At 39.9% G+C, this 13380-nt stretch overlaps 1 protein-coding gene across 4 annotated transcripts in view; it reads right to left on the bottom strand.

The window, feature by feature from the left end:
- The window catches only part of NUP98 (nucleoporin 98), a 130901-nt gene that overhangs the window by 43629 nt on the left and 73892 nt on the right, over positions 1–13380 (bottom strand). For all 4 annotated transcript variants that reach the window (XM_025358533.1, XM_025358535.1, XM_025358532.1 and 1 more), the window contains exons 15-19: positions 10863–10979; positions 8577–8875; positions 5418–5531; positions 4126–4264; positions 7–184 (exon numbers count right to left, since the gene is read on the bottom strand). In XM_025358533.1, the coding sequence (XP_025214318.1) occupies positions 7–184; positions 4126–4264; positions 5418–5531; positions 8577–8875; positions 10863–10979 (847 nt within the window). The remainder of the gene's footprint in view (positions 1–6; positions 185–4125; positions 4265–5417; positions 5532–8576; positions 8876–10862; positions 10980–13380) is intronic.

Genomic DNA, 13380 nt, shown 5'->3' with positions numbered 1-13380 from the left:
CTATACCTTAAACACCCAAGAACCAGTTTCAGGCCGGTATTCTTTGAATTGAGCTCCCTGTTTCCTTGAAACTGCTTCCAATCTTCCTTCATAGTTGATATCAGCAAGGCGATCTGGGCTCTTTATTAAACAACGAGATGTTTTATCTGTTGGCCAAACTCCATCCAATGTAACTTCAGCCTTCCTGTAAAACATAACCAATTAAAGTAACCAGTTAAAGTAAAAACGCTTCATATATAAGACCAGAAAGCCACCTAACACATAAATAGTGAATAATGGTAACTATGTTGCCTTGGAATTATTCTGCATGTGTCATAAAGTGAATTTTGCCCCATAAGCCTAAGAGCAAGGAGTCACTCCTACACTGACTAACTCAGTGTCTGGTTCTAGAGTCAGATCACATTTATTTAAATTACCACAGTACATCAATTATTTCCAATCTAATTTTCACACTTCAGCTAGGAATCACTAACTTAAGTTAAAGTCCAGTGGTACGAACCAAGTCTTATGTAGGTCTTAAAGGGTTACTGTACTATATAATAATAAAAAACAGCTACTACCTATTTACTAAAAACAAATGCTTCGAAAATGAAGTATGAGGAATATTGGTGTGAAGATGACTACAAGAGTGGTAGTGTACCACTTCTAATATTAACACCAGAGTTCAAGTGCTGTATCCTATTCATTTTGTATGCCTTACACCTAAACACAGTGACTAGGATGTAATAGGCAGATGCTGCTCTCCATTTCCTGCTTCCTGGATCCCCTGGCAAATACCACTCTACTTTGTTTCTATGAAGTTGACTTATCCCAGATACATTACAATATACTATTTGACTTTTTGTGACTGGCTTACTTCACTTAGTGTGTCCTCAAGGTTCATCCATGTTGTAGCATATATCACAATTTGCTTCCTGAGGCTGAATAACATATATTTTTAAATTTTTAAAATAAAAAATACGGAACACTTCACGAATTTGTGTGTTATCCTTCTGTGGGGCCATGTTAATCTTCTCTGGAGGCTGAATAGTGTTTTATTGCATGTATATATCACATTGTTTACCCATTCACTTATTAGTGAACATTTGGGCGACTTTTACCTACTGGCTGTTGTGAATAGTGTTGCTATGAACACGGGCATACAAATGCTTGAAATCCTGCTTTCAATTTTGCATATATACCCAGAAGTGGAGCTGCTGGACAGACAGTAACTCTCTTTTTAACTCTTACGGGAACCACCATACTGTCTTCTACAGTGGCTGCACTGTTACACATTCCAGCCAATGGCGCACAAAGGTTCCAATTTCTCCACATTGGCAGACACATGTTAATTTCTTATTAGACTGAGTCTCGCTCTGTCACCCAGGTTGGAGTGCAGTGGCACATTCTTAGCTTACTGCAACCTCTGCCTCCCAAGTTCAAGTGAGTCTCGTACCTCAGCCTCCCAAGTAGCTGAGACTACAGGCGCCCACCACCACACCTGGCTAATTTTTGTACTTTTCGTAGAGACGGGGTTTTGCCATGTTGGCCAGACTGGGCTCAAGTGATCCACCTGCCTCGGCCTCCCAAAGTATTGGGATTATAGGCATGAGCCACCGCGTCTGGCCATCTTTTTTTCTGGTAACCATCCTAATGGGTATGGTACCTCATTGTGGTTTTTTTTTTTTTTTTTTTTTTGAGACGGAGTCTTGCTCTGTCACCCAGGCTGGAGTGCAGTGGCCGGATCTCAGCTCACTGCAAGCTCCGCCTCCCGGGTTCACGCCATTCTCCTGCCTCAGCCTCCCGAGTAGCTGGGACTACAGGCGCCTGCCACCTCGCCCGGCTAAGTTTTTTTTTGTATTTTTAGTAGAGACGGGGTTTCACTGTGTTAGCCAGGATGGTCTCGATCTCCTGACCACGTGATCCGCCCGTCTCGGCCTCCCAAAGTGCTGGGATTACAGGCTTGAGCCACCGCGCCCGGCCCTCATTGTGGTTTGATTTGCATTTCTCTAATGATTAGTGATGTTGGGCATCTTTTCATGTACTTCTTGGTCATTTGTATATCTTTGGAGAAATGTCAATTCAAGTCCTTTGCCAATATTTTCTTGTTTTTTGTTTTCAGAGACATGGTCTCCCTCTCTCGCCCAGGGAGGAATGAAGTGGCATGATCACAGTTCGCTGTAACCTCTGTTCGAGACCAGCCTGGCCTCAAGCAATCCTCACTTCTCCGCCTCCCAAAGTGCCGGGATTACAGGCATAAGCCACTGCACCCATTTTCTTTGCTCTTTTTTTAAATGGGTTATTATTTTGTTGTTGCTGTTGAATCGCAGGATTCTTTACATTCTGGCTATTAACTTCTTATCAAATACGACTGGCACATATTTTCTCCTATTCTTATAGGTTGCCTTTTCACTTGTCTTTTGCTGTGCAGAAGGTTTCCAGTTTGATAGAGTATCATTTGTCTATTTTTGCTTTTGTTGCTTGCACTTTTTGATGTTGTATCTGAGAAATCATTGCCAAACCCAATGTTATGAAGCTTTTCCTCTGTGTTTTCTTTTGAGAGTTGTACATTTTTGGATCCTACACTTAGGTATTTTATCCATTTTGGGTTAATCTTTGTATATGATGTAACTTCACTCTTTTGTATGTGGATATCCAGTTTGCCAGCATCCTTTGTTGCAGAGATTGTCTTCTCCCGATCAAATATTTTTCTTTTTTTTAGTTTTTTTATGTGTGCCCCACACCACTCTACCCCCAAGTAATTTTTATACCTTACTGAAAATCATTTAAGGGTGGGCAAGGTGGCTTACACCTATAATCCCAACAATTTGGGAAGCCAAGGCAGGCCAAAAACTTCAGCTCAGGAGTCTGAGACCGGCCTGGGCAGGCAACATGGCAAAACCTCATCTCTACAAAAAATACAAAAACTAGCCGGGCATGGTGGTGCATCCCTGTGGTCACAGCTATTCAGGAGGCGAAGTGGGTGGATCACCTGAGGTCAGGAGTTTGAGACCAGCCTGGGCAACATGGCGAAACCCTGTTTCTACTAAAAATACAAATATTAGCTGCACATGGTGGCGGGCACCTATAATCCTAGCCACTCTGGAGGCTGAGGCAGGAAATCACTTGAACCCAGGAGGCAGAGGTTGCAGTGAGCTAAGACTGAACTCCAGCTTGGGCAAAAGAGTGAAACCCTGTCACGAAAGAAGAAAGAAAGAAAAGAAAGAAAGAGGAGAAAGGGAAAAGAAAAGAAGGGGAAGGGGAAGAGGAAAGGGAAAGGAGGGGAAAGGAAAGGAAAAGGAAAACAAAAAAGGAAGGGAAAGCAGAGCACAGCACAGTAGAGCAAAGTAAAGCAAAGCAAAGGATCGATCGATCTGCTCAGATTTTCTATCTCTTCCTGATTCAGGGTTGGTAGGTTATAAAGATAAATGATTTTTAACTACAGACCTTTCACTTGACTAAAGAGATATTATATTAGAAGCTAGGCTCTCACACTAAAATAGAGAGTTAAGTATAGCCACAGCAGAAACAGGAATAAAGCAAAACACTATTAAAAAGAGTTTTTGAAATTAGCAGTTGGACCCAATAAAATCAGGGAGGCTGGGCACAGTGGCTCACACCTGTAATCCCAGCACTTTGGGAGGCTGAGGTGGGAGGATCACTTGAGGTCAGGAGCTCAAGACCAGCCTGGCCAACATGGTAAAACCCTGTCTCTACTGAAAATACAAAAATTAGCCAGGCACGGTGGTGGGCGCCTACAATCCCAGCTACTTGGGAGGCTGAGGTAGGAGAATCGCTTGAACCTGGGAGTTGGAGATTGCAGTAAACTGATGTTATTCTGCTATACTACAGTCTGGGCAACAAGAGCGAAACTCCGTCTCAAAAAAAAAAAGAAATGAAATAAAATAAAATAAAATAGAATCCAAGGGATGTTAAAAAAAAAAATTAGAAAAATAAAATCAGGGAAAAGGAGTTCAAAATCATAACATAGCATTTCTTTGCCATTTATACTTTTAAGTCAGAGACAATATATGTACTCTAGTAAGGAAAGCAAGCTACAGAAGCATACATCTAAACACATTTATGTTGACAGAAAAAAAAAACTATGATTTAGCTGATAATTTTCTGACATACATAAACTCTTACCTATTTAGCCCTTCACCCACAGGTGGTTTTTGGTTATCATCTAAGTAGACAATTACTTCTTTCCTTCGGATATGCACAATATCATCCAAATTTAGATTTGTCAAATTCACATCTCCTTCGAAATAGATTGAACCATAACCTATAAATCAGAGCAAATAGTTAAAAATTCATTCCGTATAAAGGCAAATACCTACTTTACAACTATAGTGATTAAACAATCACAAGGAGAAGACAGTTTTAAATATTAGTATTTTAAATCATCCAGCAATTCCTAGACTGGTAAGAATGGGGACTTAGGGAGTAACTTCAATTATGTTGTTACCTGATTTAACATCTGTATTTCTCTTTTCTTTTTTCTTTTTTTGGCGAGGTCTTGTTCTGTTGACCAGACTGGAGTGCAGTGGTCCTGGCTCACTGCAGCCTGAACCTCCTAAACTAAAGCAATCCTCCCACCTCAGCCTCCCAAGTAGCTGAGACTACAAGCACTTATCACCATGCCTGGCTAATTTTCTTTACTTTTTGGTAAAGGTGAGGTCTCACTATGTTGCCCAGGCTGGTCTGGAACTCCTGAGCTCAAGTGATCCTCTTACCTCGGCCTCCCAAAGCGCTAGGATTACAGGCGTGAGTCACTGCGACAGGCCTAACATCTGCATTTTTATAAAACTTCCATTAACCTCAAAACAACCTTCTTAAATCTCTTCCCACCTATCTACAATGCTGTTACATAAACAAACCTTTGTACTTGGCCTGGCATATGGCTTAAAATGCCTGAGCTCTTTTTAATACAATATAGCACAGTGACATTCCCTATAAGAAAATTATCAGTAATAACTTAATAACATGAAGTTGATGCTAAGTGTTACACATCTCTTGCCTACTATTCAATTTTCTCAGTAGTTCTTGGTATTTCCAGTATTTTCTTTAATTACAGAAGATTAAAATGACCCAAATAGTTACTAGCACCAAACAGGTATATCTAAGCCCAAAGAATATCATATGGCTCTGCGCTTCTCAGGAGGCTGAGGCAGGAGAAATGCTTGAGCCCAGCAGTTGAGATCTGCCAGGTAATGTAGCAAGAACCCATCTCAACAGAAAAAAAAAAAAAAAAAAAAAAATTTTACATGGTTCCAGTCTTTGTTGTTTTATTACTTATCAATCAAAGTATCTAAGATTCAGGCCAAGGTGGGCCCAAATGTAGGAAAACACAAATTCAGCTACCAAAAGCTTCCCCTAATTACAAAAATAAGGTGCTACTCTCTGGCTTAATCACTAAATGCTAAACTCACACTTACCTTTCCGACCAATAGTGAAGTCAGAGACAATGCACTCTCCTTTTTCATTGGTAATTTTAGCAAGGTCATCCATAGATGGAATAGTATAGTAACCAACCTTAGTGAGAACAATACCTGTGACAAAAAAAATAATAATAACAGAAAAAATAAATAAATAACCTGAAATAATCAGCAACTAAATCATCGTATAAAGATAAAATATATCAGAATGCACAATTTTTCCAAACTAATTTTCTACCAAACATGATTCCTAGGAGAAGGGGTGTGGGGGTGTGTGTGTGTGTGTGTGTGTGTGAAAAAAGCTTCATGGTCAAATAGGTTTGAAGAACACACATATGATACAACAAAGAGTCTAAATCTTACAGTAAATAGCCTATTAAACTCTGCTTAGCCTCGTGTTTTTCCAGACTTAACCACAGAACATTCTTTTCAAAGAATATCCATTAACATCCCAGACTGTAAAAGGTATCCCATAAAACACTCTGAGAAAGGCTTAATCTGCTTTTTCTTTTATTTGACACACAAGGATACCAAAACCTACAGTGGAAATAACTTGCGTTGGCTTAAAATGTAATTTAACAGTAGAAGAAGATATAAAACTCCAAACCCAGTACTTCTTGTTTCATTGCCTGTTTCCCATACACCTCTTGTATCTTTCAAATTTACACTCCCAAATAGAAAGCTAAAAGAAAAATGAAAAATCCAGCCAGGCAAGGTGGCTCACGCCTGTAATCCAAGGACTTTGGGAGGCTGGGGTGAGTAGATGACTTGAGGTCAGGAGTCCAAGACAAGCCTGGCCAACATGGCAAAAATCTATTATTTACCAAAAATACAAAAATTAGCTGGGTGTGGTGGCACATGCTTGTAGTCCCAGCTACTCAAGAGACTGAAGCACAAAAGAATTGCTTAAACCCAGGAGGCAGAGGTTGCAGTGAACCGAGATAGTGCCACTGTACTACAGACTAGGTAACAGAGCAAGACTGTCTCAAAAAAGTAAGTGATGGCTGGGCGCAGTGGCTCATATGCCTGTAATCCCAGCAGTTTGAAAGCCGGAGGTAGGTGGATTTCCTGAGGTCAGGCGCTCGAGACCAGCCTGGCCAACGTAATGAAACCCTGTCTCTACTAAAAATACAAAAAATTAGCCGGGTTTGGTGGCAGTGGCCTGTAATCCCTGCTACTTGGGAGACTGAGGCAGGAGAATCACTTGAATCCGGGAGGCGGAGGATGCAGTGAGCCAAGATTGTGCCATTGCACTCCAGCCTGGGAAACAAGAGCGAAACTCTGGCTGAAAAAAAAAAACAAACAAAAAAAAGTAAGTGATATTTGATGGCCAAAGGAAAAGAACTATTACGCCAGGCGCTGTGGTTCACGCCTGTAATCCCAACACTTTGGGAGGCCGAGGCAGGCGGATCACCTGAGGTCAGGAGTTCGAGACCTGCCTGGCCAACATGGTGAAACCCCGCCTCTACTAAAAATACAAAAATTAGCTGGGTGTGGTGGTGGGTGGTTGTAACCCCAGCTACTCGGGAGGTTGAGGAAGAAGAATCGCTTGAACCTGGGAGGCGAAGAATGCAGTGAGCTGAGGTCGCACCACTGCACTCCAGCCTGGGCAACAAAGAGCGAAACTCGGGAGGGAGGGAGGAGGGGAGGGAGGAAGGAAGAAAGGAAAAATTAAAATAGAAAAAAAAAAGAACGAAATAAAAAAAAGCAGAGCACTGAAAAACTCAAAGAAAGTAGTGGAACACTGGTATGCTTGCTTGTTCTATTCACTCCTTGTCCTACTTGCAGTTAGATATAAGGCTAACTTGCTCTCTGAGAGAAAAGTATTTCAGGCCAACATCAGATCAAATTCCAGTCTCCAGCAACACCCACTTGTATGCTTGCTTCTTGGAAGGGAACTCTAAATTGGGTGGCAGCAATAAGAAAACTAGAACTAATATAAAACTTCATGTTAAAAAGATATATAGTAGCATAATAAATTCATGTAGATATACATACACAAATACAGATTAAGCACCTGGATTTTTTTTTTTTTTCTTTTTTCAGGATCTTGTTCTGTCAGCCAGGCTGGAGTGCAGTGGCATAATCATAGCTCACTGCAACCTTGAATCCTGGGTTCAAGCAATCCTCCCACCTCAGCTTCTGTAGTAGCTGTGACTACAGGTACGTGCCACCACACCTGGCTAATTACTTTTAAATTATTTGTAGAGATCAGGTCTTGCTATGTTGCCCAGACTGATTTCAAACTTCTGGGTTCAAACAATCCTCCCACCTAAGCCTGCCAAAGTGCTGAGCCACCACACCCAGATACCTGGGATTCTTAATGTCAAAGTACAAAGTTCTTTCCTTATGATACTAAGTGACCAAATATATATATATAATGGCAATAAGAAAACTAAATATAAATTTTGCAGACACTTCAAGAATACCACAAAACACCCAAAATGGGCTGGGCATGGTGGATCGTGCCTGTAATCCTAGCACTTTGGGAGGCCAAGATAGGAGGATCGCTTAAGCCTAGGAGTTTGAGACCAGCCTGGGCAACATGGCAAAACAAAAGATGCAAAAATTAACAGGGTGTGGTATCATGTGCTTGTAGTCCCAGGTGCTCGGGTGGCTGAGATGAGAGGTCCTGATCCCTGGAGGTTGAGGTTGCAGTGAGCCAAGACTGCGACACTGCACTCCAGCCTGGGTGACAGAGTGATACTCTGTCTCAAGAAAAAACCAACAAAAAACAATAAGCAATCTACCTGAGTTTACAAAGCTATGGGAAATATCAGGATAGTCTCTTTGGCTATAACATTTGGGTTCTTTAGGCTACACCAGGATAATTGAAGATGTATCACAATAAGCAATCTACCTGAGTTTACAAGGCTAGGGAAAATATCAGGATAGTCTCTTTGGCTATAAAATTTGGGTTCTTTGGCTACACCAGGATAATTGAAGATGTATCAGTTTTAATACTCTAAGGTCCAAAGAGTATGCGAACTCGGAATCAACTGAAGCATAAAACTGTTTAAATATTTAAGCTCTCCTATGTGGGATCACATAAAATAATACTTAAAATGACAAACAGCTGACTTCCATATGTTGAGTATCTGCAACAAGCAAGTCATCTCAAATGACTGGTAAGAGATTAAACACCAATCTGAACCTGACCTGCCGGATGCATATGGTAAGAATTATTTTCTATTTCTTCTCGGTCATCTTGAAGTGACTCATCATGAAAAGAGGTTTCTTCACTGCTTCCTTCCAGCCCATTTCGCAAAGCAGCACGCATGTTTAATGCAACAATGGTATCATCCACACTGTTGCTGTTGTTGTGTTTATTTCCAGCACTTTCTGGGGTTTGAGGAATAGGTTTGGCAATAGGATTAGTATAAAAACGTGACACAAGGGAATCTTCATCTCCGTCCTGCTGGTGATTCTCATCAACAGGTTTGCTTAGGAAACTAAATCTGAAAAGGAAAAGAAATAATACTTTAACCTCTTGTAGTAGTAATAACAATGATAACAGCTAACTAATACTGAGCCTTTACTAAGTGCCTGGCACTGTTCTGGATAGTTCCATGTATTAAAAATTCACTTAATACTTACTATAGCAGTACTGTGAAACAGATAATTACTGTCTCTATTGTATACTCTCCTTTGTGGAATCAAATAACTGGTTAATTTTAAGATTAACAAAAAAAAGTTAGATTTTTAAAATTACAATCAACAAAATGTTAGAAAATGCTTTGTAAATAATAATTTAAAAAAACACACTAGAATTTTATCCAAAAGAAAAAAAATAGGAGTGCAAAGGTGTCTATACAACGAGTTTCTTTTTTTTTATTTTTCTTTTTCGTGATACAGCCCTCGGGAGGCCCTGAGAACATGTGCCAGCATATGAGGATTTTTACTGAAGCACTGTTTTGAGTAGAGGGATACCAGATAATCTAAACGACCACTAATAAGGAATTGGTCAAGTTATCTTACATTCACAATAATGACTTATGCAATCATTTAAAAAAGAAAAGACACATATATTCATACAGATAATGGAAAGGCATTTCTAACAAAATAAATGGAAATAAGCAGTTTACAGAATACATCTTTCATGCATAATCTTTTTTTTTTTTTTTTTTTTTGTGAGACAGGGTTTTCACTCTTGTCACCCAGGCTGGGTGCAATGGCGCGATTTCGGCTCACTGCAACCTCCAACTCCCAGGTTCAAGCGATTCTCCTGCCTCAGCCTCCCGAATAGCTGGGATTACAGGCATGCGCCACCATGCCTGGCTAATTTTGTATTTTTAGTAGAGATGGGGTTTCTCCGTGTTGGTCAGGCTGGTCTCAAACTCCCGACCTCAGGTGAGCAGCCTGCCTCGGCCTCCCAAAGTGCTGGGATTACAGGTGTGAGCCACCGCGCCCGGCCCATGCATAATCTTTATATTATAAAATATATTTATAAAAAAAAATAAATTTCGGCTGGGTGTGGTAGATCACGTTTGTAATCCCAGCACTTTGTGAGGCCGAGGTGGGTGGATCACCTGAGTCAGGAGTTCAAGAACAGCCTGACCAACATGATGAAACCCCATTTCTACTAAAAATACAAAAAAAAAAAAAAAAAAATTAGCCGGAAGTGGAGGTGCATGCCTGTAATCCCAGCTACTCAGCAGACTGAGGGAGGAGAATTGCTTAAACCTGGGAGGCAGAGGATGCAGTGAGCCGAGATCGTGCCACTGCACTCCAGCCTGAGTAACAAGAGCAAAACTCCGCCTCAAAATAAATAAATAAATAAATTTCTAAAATGAAAGAACATATACCTAACTATTAAGAATCACTGTATAAGACTGGGCACGGTGGCTCACACATGTAATACTAACATTTTAGGAGGCCAAAGCAGACAGATCACTTGAGGTCAGGAGTTCGAGACCATCCTTGGCTAACATTGTGAAACCCTGTCTCTACTGAAAATACAAAAATCAATCAGGCATGGTGGCAGGTGCCTGTATTTCCAGCTACATGGGAGGCTGAGGCAGGAGAATCGCCTGAGCATGGGAGGCTATCTTGGCTCATGCCACTGCACTCCAGCCTAGGCGACAGAGTAAGACTCCGTCTCAAAAAAAAAAAAAAAAAAAAAAAAAAAGAAGAAAGAAAGAAAATCATCAGACAAAATATTCCTTATTTTAAAGGGCTGAAGGGTGTCAAATACATGCTAACCCTGTCCAAAACAAGATACACAAATACCAAAATAGTTCTGAAGCACTGAATCAGAACTCCAATAATTTTAAGGTTTAATGAATTCAAAACACAAAAATATGATTTGATTTCTATGTGCTCATAAGCTGTAATACTTCTCTGCAATATTCACCAAACTTCAAAAATTTTCATACACTCCTAAGAATGTCTTAAAAATGAGATTGACTCTCTACTAAGAACAACTCGAAACAGAATTCAGTGTACCTCTCTCCATTTTCTGGATATTCAGATGGTGAAGCTAGATTTTCTGAATCACGATTAACGGGAGAAAAGAGATTGCTATTATTAAGGTTCTTCAAAACCAACTTCTTAATGCTCTTCCTATAAACAAGAAACCAAAGGAAAAAGAAAAAAATTACTCAGGCATACAGATGTGTCCCAGACATTATCTTAAAAACTGGAGTCCAATGGTGTACTTTTGCTCAACTCTTGTACACCTAAGAATAACCTAACAAGTTTCATTTATAAACGCTTCCTAGGATTGTATAGCCAAAACACAAGGCATCAAATACACTGCACTATCGTCTTTAGAAGAATAAAGCTAAACACCTTCAAGTCACAGTGGAAAATCCCCTTGAAAACTGTCCTCCTCCCAGCCCCGAGCACCTTATCCAGACACTTCGCTCACTCATCACACTATGTTTGTATTTCAATCATCTGTATACTCTCTAAATGCTCTCTCTCTTTTGGCAGTGCAAATGTATGGCGGTCTCACCACAGAACTCATTATGCTGTCTTGAATGAAAAAGGTAAATGGATATTTGCTGACTAAAAAGTTTTTTTTTTACTTTCCTCAGTTTGCCCAAAGAGAGATTTTTTAAAAACATGACAAGAAAGTATTGATGCAAAAAAATCCTGGATATCAAATGATGTAAATGATCGATCACAAACACCTAAAAAGTTCAGGTTTCTTTCTTTTTTCTTTTAGACAGAGTCTTGCTATGTCACCCAGGCTGGTGTGTAGTGGTACAATCACTGATTATGGCTCACTACAGCCTTGACTTATTTCCCAGACTCAGGTGATTTTCCCACCTCAACTTCCAGAGTAGCTGGTGACTATAGGCGCCCACCACCATGCCTGGCCAATATTTTGTTGAAACAAGGTTTCGCCAGGTTGCCCAGGCTGGTCTAACTTAGCCTAATGTAAGAGCACTGTATTCGTTCACTACAGAGTACACACTCTTTTCAAGTACACATGGAACATTTACAAACTAACAATATACTGGGCCATTAAAGGAACTCTCAAATTTCTAAGAATTGCTACTGCTATCATCCTTTTTTACTTTTCATCTAGAAATTAATAACAAAAACATAAAAAACCAGAGTTGAACTAAAAGGAAAATTTACATATTTAAATGCAAATATTTGAAAGAAGGAAAGCTGAAAATCAAAGTGGAAAGGAGAAAGGAACAAGATAAAGATTAAATATTAATAAAATATAATAAATTAAAAACTGATGAAACAGGAAACAATCACAGGCGTGAGAACATCAGTAACGTCACAAGTGAGTTATTTGAAATTACCAGTAATATTGGGAGATCCCTGGTCAAACAGAAAAAGAGAAGGCACAATAAAAATCAATGTTAGGAATGAAAAAGTGAGTGTCCCTATAGATGCCACTGAGATTAAAAAAAAAAAAAAAAGACAAGGGTATCTTTAAACAACTTTATGCCAATAAATTTGAAATTTTAGTTATTGAAATGAATATATATTATAAAACTATACAACTTATCAAAAGTGACTCAAAATATAAAAGAAAAAGCTGACTACTACTCTAACTCTTAAATACTTTTTTCCCAAATAGTCTTATAAATACTACTTCAGACCCATGTATCATTACCAGTACCAAACATCTGATGTTACCATCAGATTTTATTACCAACTTTTCTTTTTGAGACAGGCTGGAGTGCAGTGGTGGTATCATAGCTCACCGCAACCTTGAACTTCTGGGCTCCTGTGATGCTCCCACCTCAGCCTCCCAAATAGCTGGGACTATCGGCGTGTGCCATCATGTCTGGCTAATTTTTAAAAAAATTTGTTTTCAGAGACAGGGTCTCATTTTGTTGCCAAGGTTGGTCTCACTGGCCTCTAGTGATCCTCCTGCTTTGGTCTCTCAAAGTGCTGAGATTACAGATGTGAGCCATTGTACCCAGCTAGAAATTATTACCTTATACAAACATCTCTAGAAAATAGAAAGAGGAAATACTCTCCAGTTTGTTCATGAGGTCAGCATAATCTTTATACCAACACAGGAAGACATCATCTCAAAAAAAAAGCCCTAGTGGTGGGGGGGGGGGGGGGGGGGGGGCGGGCAGTATGTGGAATTTAATGAACACAGAGGGCAAAACTCTTGAACAAAATTTTACAAAGTTAATCCTACAAGCAAGAAAGTTGCCAAACACTACTGAGGCATGTGGAAAGGACTTAGGAGCCAATCTGAAAGGGCTCCTTAATGGCCAAATGAGAGAAAATTTGAACATCACAGAAAACGATAACTGCAATGCACTGAAACATAGCAACTGGGGTTGGGGGTAGGAAGAGAGAGTAAATAAACATTTCAAATAAAGGTAGCATGGTGGATTGCGCTGTAATTTCAGCATTTCAGGAGGCCGAGGTGGGAGGATTGTGTGAGCCCAGGAGTTCAAGACAAGCCTGGGTAACATAGTGAAACACCATCTCTACTAAAAAGTAGGAACATTACTCTACAAAAAAATTTTTTAAA

Source organism: Theropithecus gelada, chromosome 14 (genome assembly GCF_003255815.1).
Source record: "Theropithecus gelada isolate Dixy chromosome 14, Tgel_1.0, whole genome shotgun sequence".
In the NCBI taxonomy this organism is placed as follows: Eukaryota; Metazoa; Chordata; class Mammalia; order Primates; family Cercopithecidae; genus Theropithecus; species Theropithecus gelada.
This window is presented reverse-complemented; position numbering and strand designations above follow the sequence as displayed.